The following is a 15,122-nucleotide window of genomic DNA, read 5'->3' on the forward strand; positions in this document are numbered from 1 at the left end:
TATTTCCTGACCCCAGCAATGCACAAGTATACTACTTTCACCACATCATAGTCCCATTTTTATGTTCTTGGTAGTATTTGTTATAGAGAAATATCAAAAATCACAGACTAAAGTAATTCCTTTAAAAAAAAAATAAGCCCATAATGCCACAGAATACTATTTTCTCAAGAAATATCAGTGATCACTTACAATGAGGAAGGTATAAAGTATACATAAAGATGAATAATAAGTAGTTCTGCTTATAATATAGTAGGAGAGAGAAGATATATACATATTTTAATCCAAGGCAGTGGCGATACCAAAATAAAGCACTGTGGAAGTACAACAGGAAATTATAACAGGGAAAATATTTCCATCTCGGATGACCAAAGAAATCCTCATGAAGAAAAAGGCCATATTAGACAGGCTCAAAAGATAAGAATGCTAATTTAAGTAGTTTAGCCTGGATGTAGGCTGGGGCGAAGCCATGAGCGAGTCCTGGGTTTAGATTTTGCCTAGTAGGAAATCAGATATATTGAAAGATTCACTACAAAGTGATATTATGGGCCGGGTGCAGTGGCTCACGCCTGTAATCCTAACACTCTGGGAGGCTGAGGCGGGTAGATCGCTCGAGGTTAGCAGTTCGAGACCAACCTGAGCAAGAGCGAGACTCCGTCTCTACTAAAAATAGAAAGAAATTAGCCAAACAACTAAAAATATATAGGAAAAAAATCAGCTGGGCATGGTGGCACATGCCTATAGTCCCAGCTACTTGGGAGGCTGAGGCAGAAGGATTGCTTGAGCCCAGGAGTTGGAGGTTGCTGTGAGGTAGGCTGATGCCACGGCACTCTAGCCTGGGCAACCGAGCCAGACTCCGTCTCAAAAAAAAAAAAAAAAAAAAAAAAAGTGGTATTATGAAATCTTTGCTTAAGGTATATTAACCCAATGATGGAATAGGATCAGAAAGGTTGGCAATAAAGAAAGCATTCAGTAGGCTAATGGGGTAGTCTAGTTGAGAGGAAGGCTGAATTACAGTGGTGGGACCTGGGAGGAGCTGATTTGAGAAATTCTGTGGAAGATGCTTTGTGTTGAACAAATGTTTCCAACAGTTATACCACAGCACAAATAGCAGGCAGCCTATACCATTATTATTAGCAGGTGGCCTATACCATTGTTGTTGTTATTATTCTTATTCTAGAAATGGAATATTGCTCTGTTGCCCAGGCTTGAGTGCAGGGTGTGATTGTAGCTCACAGCAGCCTTGAACTCCTGGGCTCAAGCCATCCTCTTGCTTCAGCCTGGGACTACAGGCGCGTGCCACTACAACCGGCTCATTTTTAAATTTTCTGTAGAGATGAAGTCTTGCTATGGCTGGTCTCAAACTCCTGGCCTCCATCGATCCACCCACCTCAGCCTCCCAAAGTGCTGGGATTACAGGCGTGAGCCACTCCGCCTAACCTATACCTTTATTATTAACCACCTGGTTGGATCTGAAACCTATGGAAGAGTTGACAGTTGAAAAGTTGATGACTGTAGAACAGAAGGTGATAGGCCCAATTCTTTTCTCCTTTTACCCATTGAAATATCATTAGGAGCCTCCAAATTCTCAGAACTACCTGTCACTCCTGCTAGGAGCATGTGATAGAGGCATTTGGCTAGGAATGTCTGACATGTAAGATGGATATTTGTGATTTAAATTCAATAAATCAGAATAGATTAAAATAATCTTTGGAAGTCAATTATATAGACATAAACACTGACACCTGGAAATGCATTAGTCACCAGGGGTCAGAATATCAAGACAACAAAGCTTTGGATAACGCCTTTGCTGAAAGAACAGGAGATTCAAATGCCCAGAGCTTTATGTACACTCAGTGCTTCTTAACCTAAAATATCTCTTATGGCAGAGAGTAAAGGAATACGTATCCCTGAAAGGACTGAAGGTATAGTCCAAAGTGGCCAGCCACAAATGTGAAATTTCTTTGAGGTTTTCCATTTATCTTAGAAGTTTATGCAAACTCTGCCTTTTGCTCCATAATATACCTGTGTGTTACTATAGAAATAATGTTCTCTGCCCCAAAATTCTGTAATAAAATTAATGCTTCAGAAAAATGTATGATGTATCCTAGTCTCACATGTGCCCTGACTTACCAACATGTACATTAAGTTTGAAAGGTATTTCCTTAGGATAATCTGGGAAGTAGATATTGTTATCTCTATTTTAGAGAAGAATAAACTAATGATCAAAGAAATGAAGTGACTCAACTCTGGTCACATGGCTAGTGAATGGAAGAGCTGGGATATGAATTAGTTGTCTGATTTCAACAACTGTGCTATTTCTATTATACTGTGGTGCTTCTCATTTATGAGGCCTGAGGAAGAAAGGTAAATTTAATAAAGGTGAATCACTGTGTAATACAAAGGATACCCACTGAGCTGCCCAGGCCCAAATCCCTGAGTCTTACCAGATTCTTTTACTCTCAATGGAGACACAAATTATCAATAATTAAGCCCTGTTAACTCACTCTCTCTCATGTCTCTTGTAGCTTGATCTTAACTCCTTTGGTTGGCAAAAAAAAAAAAAAAAACCTTTGTGAATTGGCTCCTGACTGTTTAGCCACTTCTATACTGGCCCTTCTTCCTCAATGTTGCTCCAGCAAGAACAATTAATTTTTAGGTCCTATACCACACCACAAAATACTTTTATCAGACCTCCAAGTTTTTGCGCCTTGCTGCTCTCTCGGCATGGCATGCCTCCTCAAGCAAACTCCTACTGAACTTTTAAGTCTCAGCTCAAGTTTCATGTTTGGAAAGTCCACCTTGCCTCCTTCAGACTAAAGTACTCCTTCTTCCCCTGTATTTGCTATATTTCTATGGCCTCCTACATATACCTCCATTATAGAATTATTGTATTTACATGTTTATTTGTATTTCTCACTTTATATTACTAATTTCTTAAGAGCAACACTAATGTTTTCATGTTAGTATATCTGGTTATTAACATAGTGCCTGGAATATAAGCACTTAAAAAATATATGTTGAAAATCAAGAAAAATTAGCATAGTTTTCTCTGACTATGGTAATAATAAAATCATGACTAATATTTCAGAGTACAAAATTATCTGGTACCTACATGTACTGTCTTTGTTCAACATGAAAAAGATCTTTACTTTCCATGTTCTGTTCCAATAGTGTTCTGTTCTGCAGCATTAATGTCTGAATTTGATCTAGTAGATGTCGATTTTCTTCTTCTAAATTTCCTTTAAGTTGGCTTAGCAACTGTTTAAACACAAACATTTATTTTTAAAAAACCAACATTAACATTTAACAGAAATCACCCAAAACATCTGAAAAACATAAAGTACTTCATAAAGACTTAAATCTTCCACTATTTGAACAATTAGATGATTGCAGTTTGATCAGAACGTGATTATTTTAGTGATAATGATGGCTACAGCGCTGGGTTACATGCTGTACCTATGTATTTTCTTAATTCCCAAAAACACTGAGGCTAATATATAATAAATTATGTAGTTCCAAAAATATTGCTGTCTTCAAAATTGTTTAACTTATAGTCCAAAAGCTAGATTCAAATATCTAGTCTTCTATTTAAGTAGCTATGAAATGTTGCACAAATTAGTTCTCAGATGTATAAAATGCAGACAGCTCCCATCCCCCAAGATTGCTGCAAGGACTAAAATCCAGCATCATGTGTAGAGTAGATTTCTGGACTCCAGCATTTGAATTCAGCAGGTCTGGAGTAGAGCCCAGAATTCAGTATTGAAAAAACAAAAGCAAACAATACATATCCCTTCTACCTCCCAAAAAAGGAAAAAGAAAGACAACAGACATTCTGAAAATTTTCAAAAGGTATAGCAAATCAGGGAGAATATTATAAATAATCATAAACAACTAGATCCAACAACTGTCAATATTGTACCATGTTTGTTCTACTTATCTATATTTTGTTAAATTGAAATGTAACATATGTGTAGATTCATTGAAAAACTAAATGCATTTATTCTCTTCTCTGTACTTACACCCTCTTGCAATGTGACTTCTCACTCTTCCCATCAAGAAGTGGAATCTATTTCCCTCTTCTTGAATTTGGAATGCCTTTGGCCAAGAGGAAGTGTGGGAAGTGATAGTATGACAGTTCCAAGCCTAGGCCTCAAGTTACCTTGTGTGCGGAATTCCACTCAGTCTCTTGGAACCCTGCTAGAGGATGAGAGAACTCATGGAACAGAGAAGAGTTATTCCAGCTGAGACCATCAGTGTACCTGCCACAGCTAACTACAGATGCAGGAGCAAATCCTTGGCCCATATATCATGAGTGCTGCTCAACTAATTCACAGACTCATGAGAAAAAAAAAAAGTTTACTGTCCGTTACTGCTAAGGTTGTATAGTTGTTAAACAGCATTATTGTGTCAATAGACAACTGATAAAACATATATACAGAAAAGAGAACAAATTTTTCAATAGTCATAGAGCTCAATGAATTATCACAAAGTGAATACATATGTTAACCCAGCACCCAGATCAAGAAACAGAACATTAATTGTATTTTAGAAATACTTGTATGCTACCTTCCCACCAAGGTTAACTACTATCCCAACCTCTTACACTACAGATTAATTTTTCCACCCCCTCCAAATCATGCCATTATATGACTTAGCCCCAGCCAAAGGTTAACATTTGACTCAAGTTGTGACAATCAGTCAGGGATGAGTAGGTAGCTGGGCCCCTCTCTGGTCTCTTCAGAGCAGCTTTCCAGACCACCAGTGAAATATGGGACCTAATCAAGAACCACTGTGTCTGTCTCATTTCTTGGAACTCCTAGGTAAACTTCTGACTAGTTCCCTGGTCCGATCCCCAACCAATATTTCAACCCCAGGCTATTTAACACTTGACCTTTGACAACTCTCCCAGGCATGGGACTTTTCTGTGTTCTGTTCCAAATCAAGTCAGTCTCCTCTAATAGCCAAATGGCTGGTTTTCACAGCTTGCCCAGTGCCTTGTCAGGACTACAAAGTGTAAGGAGGAGGAAAGGGGGAGGGGAATGGGAGAAGCCACATGATAAAATGCCTCAGAAAAACATAGTTCCTCCCCAAAGTTGAGTAGTTTTTCTTTACTAAGTGCCTCTCAATTTGCTGTATGCCTTGGTTGAGTTCCAGAGTCCTAAGATGGTTGTTTTTGTCAGATCTGTCCAATTTTGGTGTTTCCATGTTCCTCTCTCTACCATTCTGGAAGTATATATTCCTAATTATAATTTATTTAGACTTTTATAAGTCATAGATAGAATGAATGTTCTGAACTTTCTGAGCTTTACTGGGTAGTTATTTACATGTGCTTTCAAATTAATTTTTCTATTGGTTTATAATTTCATGCCAGGTGTAAACATTTTTTCATTGAATAAATACAACATAATTTTATAATTTTCAAACTATCTGGACATTTACGTCTACACTAATAGTAAAAAAAAAAAGGTTGAAATTAATGATACAGAGTTTTTCTGAATTACTTGTGAGTTTCAATTATCTCTGACCAAATTATTTTAGAAATACTCCACTAAACATATACTGCTATTGACATAATACTATCATTTAGATCATTTACTTATTAGTCATGTCTTGGTGACTAAAAGAAGGAAACAGTGATTAAACATGTTAAAGCTCACCTCACACTGGTTATTCAGCTTGGTGGACGTAATATCCAACTGTTGATATTGTTCCTTTAGCTTTGAAAATTCAGCTTCTAATCTTGTTTGTTCCAGTTTGGAATTATTTAGAAGACTTTTCAAATTTTTATGGTCAGTTTGTAAAACTTCAGTCTCTTTTAAAAGTTGACTATATGTATGATTCAACCTATAATTAGAAATCATAATAGAAATAGAATTAAATTCTCTTAATAGCTTGCACTGTAACTTAAATAATGTGAAGATGCTGTAAATAACATTTAGACATTACTTACAGAAAATAAAAGATTGTTTTGCTAGTTATTAAACTTATCAAGAATCAGTTTCTATTTTTTGAAACTAGATTTAAAAAAACCCCAAGTATCTTTCTCTTGAAAACAATCTTTCAGCCTTTAAGTATGCTGAAGTAAAGATACCCAAAATTTCAAGATTAATAAGAAAATATTTATTTTTTTTAGAGACTGGGTGTCCCTCTGTCCCCTGGACTGGAGTGCAGTGGAGTGATCATAGCTCACTGTAATATCCAATTCCTGGGCACTCAAGTGATCCTCCCTCTTCAGCCTCCCAAGTAGCTAGGACTACAGGTGCATGCCATCATGTCTGGTTAATTTTTTAACTTTTTCTTCTTTTAAGCAAAGGGATCTCATTGTGTTGTCCAGGCTGGTCTCAAACTCCTGGCCTCAAGTGATCCTCCCGCCTCAGCTTCCCAAAGTGCTGGGATTAATAGGTGTGAGCCACCATGTCCACCAGTAAGAAAACATTTAAAGGACAAAAGAGGCTGGGTACTGTATTATGAAGTATGATGAAAAATGGATTCTTTTTGACAATCAGAAGTGTTCAGCACAATTGTTGGATAAAGATGAAGTGCCGAAACACAGTCCAAAACCGAAAATTTATCAAAAAAAGCTAATGGTGTCAGGTAGTCCAGCGGTGGTATTATCCACTACAGCTTCATGAAACCTGGTCAATCAATTACAACAGATGTCTATTGCAACCAATTGGATGAAATGAAGAGGATGCTTGCAATTAAGCAGCCAAGACTGGTCAGTAGAGACAGGCCAATCCTCTTGCAAGACAACACTCGACTATATGTTACATAAACAATGCTGCTCAAACTATAGAAGCTGGACTTGGAAACTGTCATCACTGTATTCATCAGCCCTCGCACCAACTGACTACCACTTCTTCCAGGCTTTGGACCACTTCTTGCAAGGACAAATATTCAATTCTCAACAAGCTGTGGAAAACGCCTTTGGCAATTTCATTGCCACTTGCTCTCCAGGCTTCTTCACTGCTGGCATAAACAAGCTACTGTTAACTGTGGCAAAACTGTGTTGATAGTTTAAGTGCATACTTTGATTAACTATACTGCTTCTTGTTGGAGATACAATAAACTACACTTTAGATTCAAAATTGGACATTTCATATTTAATGACCTAATACATATATATATAAATAAATGACAAAGGAGAAAATGACCAATTCAGTTTTGATTTCATAAAGAATTCAAAGATTCTAAAATTCATCACAGAACAAAGATCAGATCAAAAGAATGAATCAATCCAGATGAAATACTATGTCAGCTTTGTGCAGTGGCAGTGTCATAGCCAATGAGGTTTATCCGAGGCGCAATTATTGCTAATTGAAATACTATGTCAATATGCTGGTTGCTAACTGAGATATACAGGTTTAAACCAAACTTTAGTTGAGATTTCTGGACTTGTGGCAAATTATTCATTATTATGCAATCCTTAATTTTTTTTTCTTGGAAAAAAAAAATCACACTATAGCATTTTCTTTTTCTTCCCACAGTTCACTTTTTTTTTTTTTTGAGACAGAGTCTCGCTCTGTTGCCTGGCTAGAGTGAGTGCCGTGGCGTCAGCCTTAGCTCACAGCAACCTCAAACTCCTGGGCTTAAGTGATCCTACTGCCTCAGCCTCCCGAGTAGCTGGGACTACAGGCATGCGCCACCATGCACCACTAATTTTTTTTATATATATTTTTAGTTGTCCAGATAATCTCTTTCTATCTTTAGTAGAGACGGGGTCTCGCTCTTGCTCAGGCTGGTCTCGAACTCCTGACCTCGAACGATCCACCCGCCTCGGCCTCCCAGAGTGCTAGGATTACAGGCGTGAGCCACCGCGCCCGGCCTCACAGTTCACTTTCAAAACAAAGTTCACTGGTCTCCAAGGGCAGGGATTGACAAACTTTTGCTATAATAGACCAGAGGATAAACATTTAGACTTTCTGGGCCACATGCAGTCTCTGAAGCATGCTCCTTCCCAACTCTTTAAAACATAAACACTTTTCTTAATCTGGGGGCTGTCCAGACACAGCCTACAGGCTGTATTTGGCCTGATGAGCTGGCTGTAGTTTGCCAACCTCTATATTATAGCATTAAGATCGGGAACCCACAAAAGAGGGAGGCAGCCAAACAAAACAAACTTTTGCTCACAGTGGTCCTTGTTCAGAACATCTAATAGTTTTACTCAACTCATTCCTGAAAGAATTTGAGTCAGCTTACAAAAATTATAAATAATAAAATATTTTCAAAAATCAAATTAAAAAGCTTCTGCACAGCCAAAGAAACTATCATTAGAGCGAACAGACAACCTACAGAATGGGAGAATATATTTGCTTTCTACATATCTGATAAAGGGCTGATAACAAGAATCTATATGGAACTTAAGAAAATCAGTAAGAAAAAATCAAACAACCCCATCAATAAATGGGCAAAGGACATGAACAGAAACTTTTCAAAAGAAGACAGACTAATGGCCAGCAAACATATAAAAAAGTGCTCAATATCTCTAATCATCAGGAAAATGCAAATCAAAACTACAATGAGATATCACCTAACTCCAGTGAGAATGGCTCTTATCAAAAAGTCCCAAAACAACAAATGCTGGCGTGGATGTGGAGAGATTGGAACACTCTTACATTGCTGGTAGGACTGCAAATTAGTACAACCCCTATGGAAAGTAATTTGGAGATATCTAAAAGAGCTACAAATAGAAATATCATTTGATATAGCAATCCCACTACTAGGCATCTATCCAAAGGAAAAAAAGACATTCTATAATAAAGACATCTGCACTTGAATGTTTATAGCAGCACAATTCACAATTGCAAGGATCTGGAAACAACCCAAGTGCCCATCAATACATGAGTGGATTAATAAAATGAGGTATATGTATGCCATGGAATACTACTCAGCTACAAAAAACAATGGTGAACTAGCACCTCTTATATTTTCCTGGATAGAGATTGAGTCCATCCTTCAAAGTGATGTATCATAAGGATGGAAAAACATGCACCACATGTACTCACCATCAAATTGGTACTAACTGATCAACATAAGGTGTTCACATGGTAGTAATACTCTTGGGGTGATGGTCCGGTGGGGGGGTTGGTGGGTGGCAAACCCACAGCTAACGGAAGTGGAGCACACTGTATGGGGGAAGGACATCCTTGTAGCCCTGGCTTGGGCAAGGCAAATGCATGACATGTAACCAAAATGTTTGTACCCTGATAATATTCTGAACAATTAATAAATCAAGACTTAGTAAAATAAATGGCAAGACTACAAACATAGAGTAAATAATGAGGTTCAATTAATCAATGAATGAATGCATACCGTGAGTATAACAACTGGTTAAACCTCACTGAGACATACAGACAGCTACGTAGTTTCTCAGTACCTATGGTGATCAAAGTTTTTCCTACTGATGCTTCATGGCAGGAGGGTGGTGGTAATATAAAAAGATAATATGCGAGGTCCTAGATATCTCTTTGGCAAATACTTTTTGAGTTTTTTATACTGTCCTTTAAAGCTGAGGATATTATTACCAAAATGCAAATGCAATTCAGCAAACACAATTCTAAAATGGCCAAGACAACCTATTTCATGTAAGAAACTTTCTTGATTTGGCATTATCTAAGATTAAACTTAGGCTATTTAGAGGAATGAATGAATTATTATCCCTCAGCAAAGTCTTCATAAATACTTTTGGTGAAACAACTCTTTCATAGTCCACTTAATTTTTTTTTCTTTTCTCCTGCTTCCTCCTCCCCCCTTCTCATAGTCCACTTAAAGCCTTTTCTCTCCTTAGAACACAGACATGAGTCCATAAAAGTTGGGCAAGAATAGATTTGAGAGCAAATATTCTGTTCAGAACCACTATTCCCTCTAAGCCTGGAGAATTTTCTAGGTCAGTCTCATCATTCTCAATTTCTTCTTCATTTTGGCTGAGTTGTTTCTCTGGAGGCTCCTCGGTAATATACACAATTAGATTCCTGGAAGGCCTACCTAAATTCATGAACTATCCCCAGTTAATTTCGAATCCCAACAACAGAAAAAGGTTAGGTAAAAGATGGGACCTCCACAGTAAAGGTATTCCCCAATATTTGGTATATAATAAAAATGACCCTGTCCATGTATGATATAACTTGTCACAATTTAATCTTCTACTATACATACTGTACATGTATGTCCTATAACCTTTGAATCTAGCTTGGTGCTGAGCCTGTGGGAAGTTGAAATCCCCCAGTAGCGAATTTCTAGTTGTAACTATAGGAAACTAAATTCAAAACTGTTGAACATGAAAATGAAGATGACTTTAGAAATTTAGGGATTTTTTTTTTTAAAGGAAAAGAGAAGTTTAAATCTAAAAATGGATTGTATTAAATTCATAATAGGACAAATACTCAATGATCCCTGCTTGCATTTTGCGTGCTGCCTTTCAGCTCTCTTCGGCTATGGCACTGTAAGTATAGTGCAAATGATTAGGCTGTTTAACTTTTTAGAGGTTTCTGAAAAACTTCCAAAAATGTACCCCTATGAAACAGAAGGGTTACAGTTGGCAAGTTTTGATTTCCCATGGCTTCCAGTTAAAAAATAATAGCCCTGTGGCAATATGAGATCATTAATACATAAGACAGTTAAAAATGTAAGTACAAATCAATCAGCCAGGAAACTATGGAACTGCTCACTTATAGCAATTTCAAAAGACAAGACTTGGGAAAGCAGACTGGTAAAAAGAGACAAAGATAAACAATCAGGTTTAATTACATTCGGCTTCAACAAAGTACGTAAATGTTATCAAGGTACAGAAATCTTGTTATATAATTTGACTTAAAAACTTAATTAGCTGACAATCAATGGATGAATGACTAAAGAAAATATGGTATATAGAGACAGTGGAATACTATTCAACCTTGAAAAAGAATGAAATCCTGTCATTTGCAGCAATATGAATGGAAGTGCAGGTCATTACATTAAGAAAAATAAGCCAGACAGAGAAAGACAAATATCATATATTCTCACTCAGATGTGGAAGCTAAAAAAAGTCAATGTCATAGAGGTAAAGAGTGGAATGGTGGTTACCAGAGGCTGGGGGATGGGGTGAAGACAGACTGATTAATGGGTACAAACATATAGCTAGATAGAAAGAGTAAGTTCTAGTGTTCCACAGCACAGTAGGGTGACTACAGTTAACAGTAATTTATTGTATGTATATTTGAAAATAGCCAGAAGGTTTGAAATGTTCCCAACACAAAGAAATGATAAATGTTTGAGGTGATGGATATCCTAAATACCTTGATTTGATCATTACCCATTGTATGCAGTTATCAAAATATATGTACTACTCAAATATGTACAACTATTATGTATCAATAAAAAAAACCTTAAGTAGTTGAAAACAAGAGAGGGACAATGAGAGAAAATAGGAGAAACAGGCATTTGAATGATTGATTCCGTAACTAACTGCATGATTTTGTTGGGTAATGTACTTACTGCTGTGGGATATGTATATGCATTTTTCCTATAAAAAGAACTGTACCAAATAGTCTATTCTATTTTTTAATATTCTAAGTCCAAATTATGGTTGGTATTACAACAGGGCAGTATACACTTTGGGTGTAAGGCATAATACAGAATTAAAATATATAAATATTACCTATCATTTTCAATACAAAGTTTCTTGTACTCTGCAGCTACCATCTCATGGTTTTTATTTTCAAGCAGCATTTTTTCCTGTTCTACTTTGAGCACTTTTTCCAAATCTTCCAACTGTCCTTTCTGTTTTAGTAACTGATTGTAACTGGAAAACAAAAGTTAAGTATTTGGTTTATAACATTTCCAAAAAAGAAAACATTTTAGAAATGAGGGAAATAAGAGTAATTTATTAATAAGTATCACACAAAACACATGTAAATTTATACAAATTTCCTACATAAATTACTTATTAGAGGTATTTAATATATAGAATTTATTATACAACTTGAAGAAAACTGAGTTTAAATTCACAATACAACAAAATATAATAAATTACCGGTCTTCAAGATCTTTATGTTCCATCTCAAGATTTTTGTGGGCAGACTTTAGAGTTCCATGTTTAGAGATAAGAGATTCATACTCTGAAGCCTGCCGTTCATGAAGAAGTTCCAGCTTTTCATGATCTTTGATCAGAGAGTCATAGAGAGATTTTAGCTCTTCTCGCTCTTTGATTACAGACTCATTTTCATTTTCTAAGGAAGACTGCTGTATTAGGAGCTGTGCATTCTGGTTCATAAGGGAGGTACTTTGGGAATTAAGGGTGGAATTTTCAACCTATAAAAATGCATATTGTTATCAGACAAGAAAAATAGTTTATGTTCTTTTTTTAAAAATAAAAGATTTATATTGTTAACTTAAGGATACTCTAAATACATTACTGTAGATACATTTACATTACACTGGGAAAATCTGGATTTTAGCTTTTCAAAGAATAAGGCTACCATTTGATTTTGATTTTTGGAGGTGTTATGATATATATGATATATGATGTATGTGTATATATATACTTGTACATATATATGTTTTGGGTTGAATTTATTTTAAATGAAGGTAATTAGCAACTACTAGTATTCTACTTCTGAAAAAGTATAGAATTTGAAATGCTAATTTATCATTTCTAGAATTTAGGAGTTGGTGGACCTGAAAAATTACTTTTGGAAATTTCTCAAGTCCAAATTAGATTAGTATTTGATTTATCACTTAGAAAAGGGTTACAGAAAGAAGAACTTTTTGATTCAGAGAGGGAACTTGTTTCTGCTCTTTAAGAAGTTTCAGACAGTTGCACTGTTCACCATCTGATTGCTCTGGTAGGTAGTGTTAAGTGAAAGATGGATCCTTTGAATGAAGGATAAGTCTAAAGACAACATTCCTATGCTGTCTTATTTTCTAATAACTAAACTTAAGAAAGACCATAAAGTAAACATAAATAATCTTTGCTCATTTATATTTATTGAGTGAATTTATTAATTAGTATTTAGAGGCTTTGACATTTTAAAAAATGCTGATATATGAAAGTTTGGCATGGCACTAAAAATTAAAAACTTTTAATATATCTTCAATTAATTGTTAAATTCACTAAGACACAATGTTTCCCATGTGTAGTCTCCCTTATTTTAATAGCATAATTCAAGAAATTGGTTGCACATCCCCAAAATATTGCATTACAACCTGAAGCTTGGCATTCTGTGTTTGAAGAGTGGTATTCTGTTCCTGTAATGACACCGTCTGCCTCTGAAGTGCAAGAATCTGAGCCTGCAAATTATTGTTCTGTGTCTCAAGTTGCTTCAGTTGAGTTTTCAATGCTTGCTTCTCTGCTTGCAGTGTAGCATTCTTAATAAAAGAAAAAAACCCATATATATTAAAAATAAAAGCAACATCAATATATTTCTGCAACATACTGTAATTTTGTACAGTGAGCTCTTACTACCATCATGATCCAAAAAAATCGAATAATCTTAAGAGAAAAAACCCAAAACATTCTCCCACTATCCTAAATTGTAAACAGACATTTAATCTAAGAAGGCAATAATACTTCTTAATAAGGCTTAATATACTATTGTGCCTGTGTCCCATCTGCCTTATAGTAGCCTCAAAATAAAATATTCTATTCTGAATGTATTTCTTAACCCAAGAACTAGGATGAAGTTGTATGGTTTTAATACTGCTCAAAAGTGCCAAAGTACTGCTTCTTGGCCTTTTGGCAAAAAAAAAATAAAATATGAAAAAAATTAAAATATTTATAATTTTCAAAAATATTTAAAAAAAAAAAGGACCAGAGTGCTCAGAATAAGTGGGGCTATGTCCAGGCAAGGAGGTGTGCCAAAGGCAAATGTACACATAGGTGAGTGGTGGTTCCTGGGATAGCAGCAAAATAAATATTGGAAAGAGAAGGTTTACGGGAACCATCTTACCCATCTGTTTAAAAATTTAGCCCATAATAGTACTAACAGATGTTACATATTTTCTTCAGTTATTTTAGTTGTATCTGTTCTTTAGTATTTTAGTGGTATAAAATTCTTTACTATTTTAGTGGTATAAAATACTAACACTCTACTTCAACTAAGGACTTCTGGAGCATATCCAAACAAAACACACCATTTTCAATTTTTCCAGTACATATGGCCATATTTCAGTTTTTATAGTTAAACAGGTAAATTACTATGCAGATCATTATATTTAATGTGATAGATTTTAAAATGTTTGTCATATACATTATAATTTCAGGATTATTTCTAAATAAAATTTCATGAAAAATAAATGAGCATCAAGTATAAACAAAGAACCCTCCAGGAAACAGAAATAAAACTTTAATATACAAAAAGGCAATAATTGGTCTATCACTGCAATATGTATAAGAATTGTATCTTATTCTTATTGTATCTCTATATAAAGATAACATTCATTTTATTGGCTTTCATGTTATATATACTACATGCCACTGTGTAAAAGGCAGGTGATGCTTTGATCCACATATTATACCATAAAATCAAAGCTTATGAAGCAAAATTCTTTAAAATGGGTCTGGATATTTTACTTCCCTTTTGTTGATTTGTTCAAATAAAAAGGATGAAAAAATTTGTGCTGGAAAAAATACTACGGAATACTCATGTATTTATATACTCTCTTGACACAAAGAAGTCAACCATTTTTCACTTACATATGTAAAATACTATTGTAGTTTAGCACTTTAGAAACTAAATTATATGATTAGTCCAGATATCTCTAGGAATAAGAAAAATTCCTATAATAGATAATGAATAGAAGAATTAGCTGAAAAGGTATCTGAGACCAGGAAAAAATTTACAATGGAAAAGAAAGTGAACAAATATAATACTGGCAAATAAACAAAAATTGCCAATCTATTATAGGACTAACCATTTATATAACCCTTTTATCTAAAATGACTAACATGACAACCAAGTCATTTTTTTCCCCAATGGAAATTTATAAAGGAAGACAATGGGAAAAAGAGATTCACCTTATAGAACTTTACATGACAGTTCAATTTTCTAAAATGTAATTATGACTCTAAGTGATAGAGGTATATACATCACTGAATAATTTTAAAAAGTATTTATAAATAGCCAATAAATATATGAAAAGATGTA

General features: G+C 35.2%; 1 protein-coding gene and 1 non-coding gene across 11 annotated transcripts in view; one reads left to right on the top strand and one right to left on the bottom strand.

The window, feature by feature from the left end:
* Window positions 1-15,122, bottom strand: part of CCDC88A (coiled-coil domain containing 88A) — a 120,600-nt gene that overhangs the window by 18,329 nt on the left and 87,149 nt on the right. For all 10 annotated transcript variants that reach the window (XM_045549639.1, XM_045549641.1, XM_045549640.1 and 7 more), the window contains 5 exons: window positions 13,183-13,344; window positions 12,011-12,288; window positions 11,636-11,779; window positions 5,658-5,844; window positions 3,113-3,258 (listed from right to left, as the gene is read on the bottom strand). In XM_045549639.1, the coding sequence (XP_045405595.1) occupies window positions 3,113-3,258; window positions 5,658-5,844; window positions 11,636-11,779; window positions 12,011-12,288; window positions 13,183-13,344 (917 nt within the window). The remainder of the gene's footprint in view (window positions 1-3,112; window positions 3,259-5,657; window positions 5,845-11,635; window positions 11,780-12,010; window positions 12,289-13,182; window positions 13,345-15,122) is intronic.
* Window positions 7,257-7,396, top strand: LOC123637536. The gene has a single exon (XR_006734907.1). It is a non-coding gene; the product is annotated as a U4 spliceosomal RNA (small nuclear RNA).

The sequence above is a fragment of the Lemur catta genome, chromosome 4 (assembly GCF_020740605.2).
Source record: "Lemur catta isolate mLemCat1 chromosome 4, mLemCat1.pri, whole genome shotgun sequence".
NCBI classification, from domain to species: domain Eukaryota; kingdom Metazoa; phylum Chordata; class Mammalia; order Primates; family Lemuridae; genus Lemur; species Lemur catta.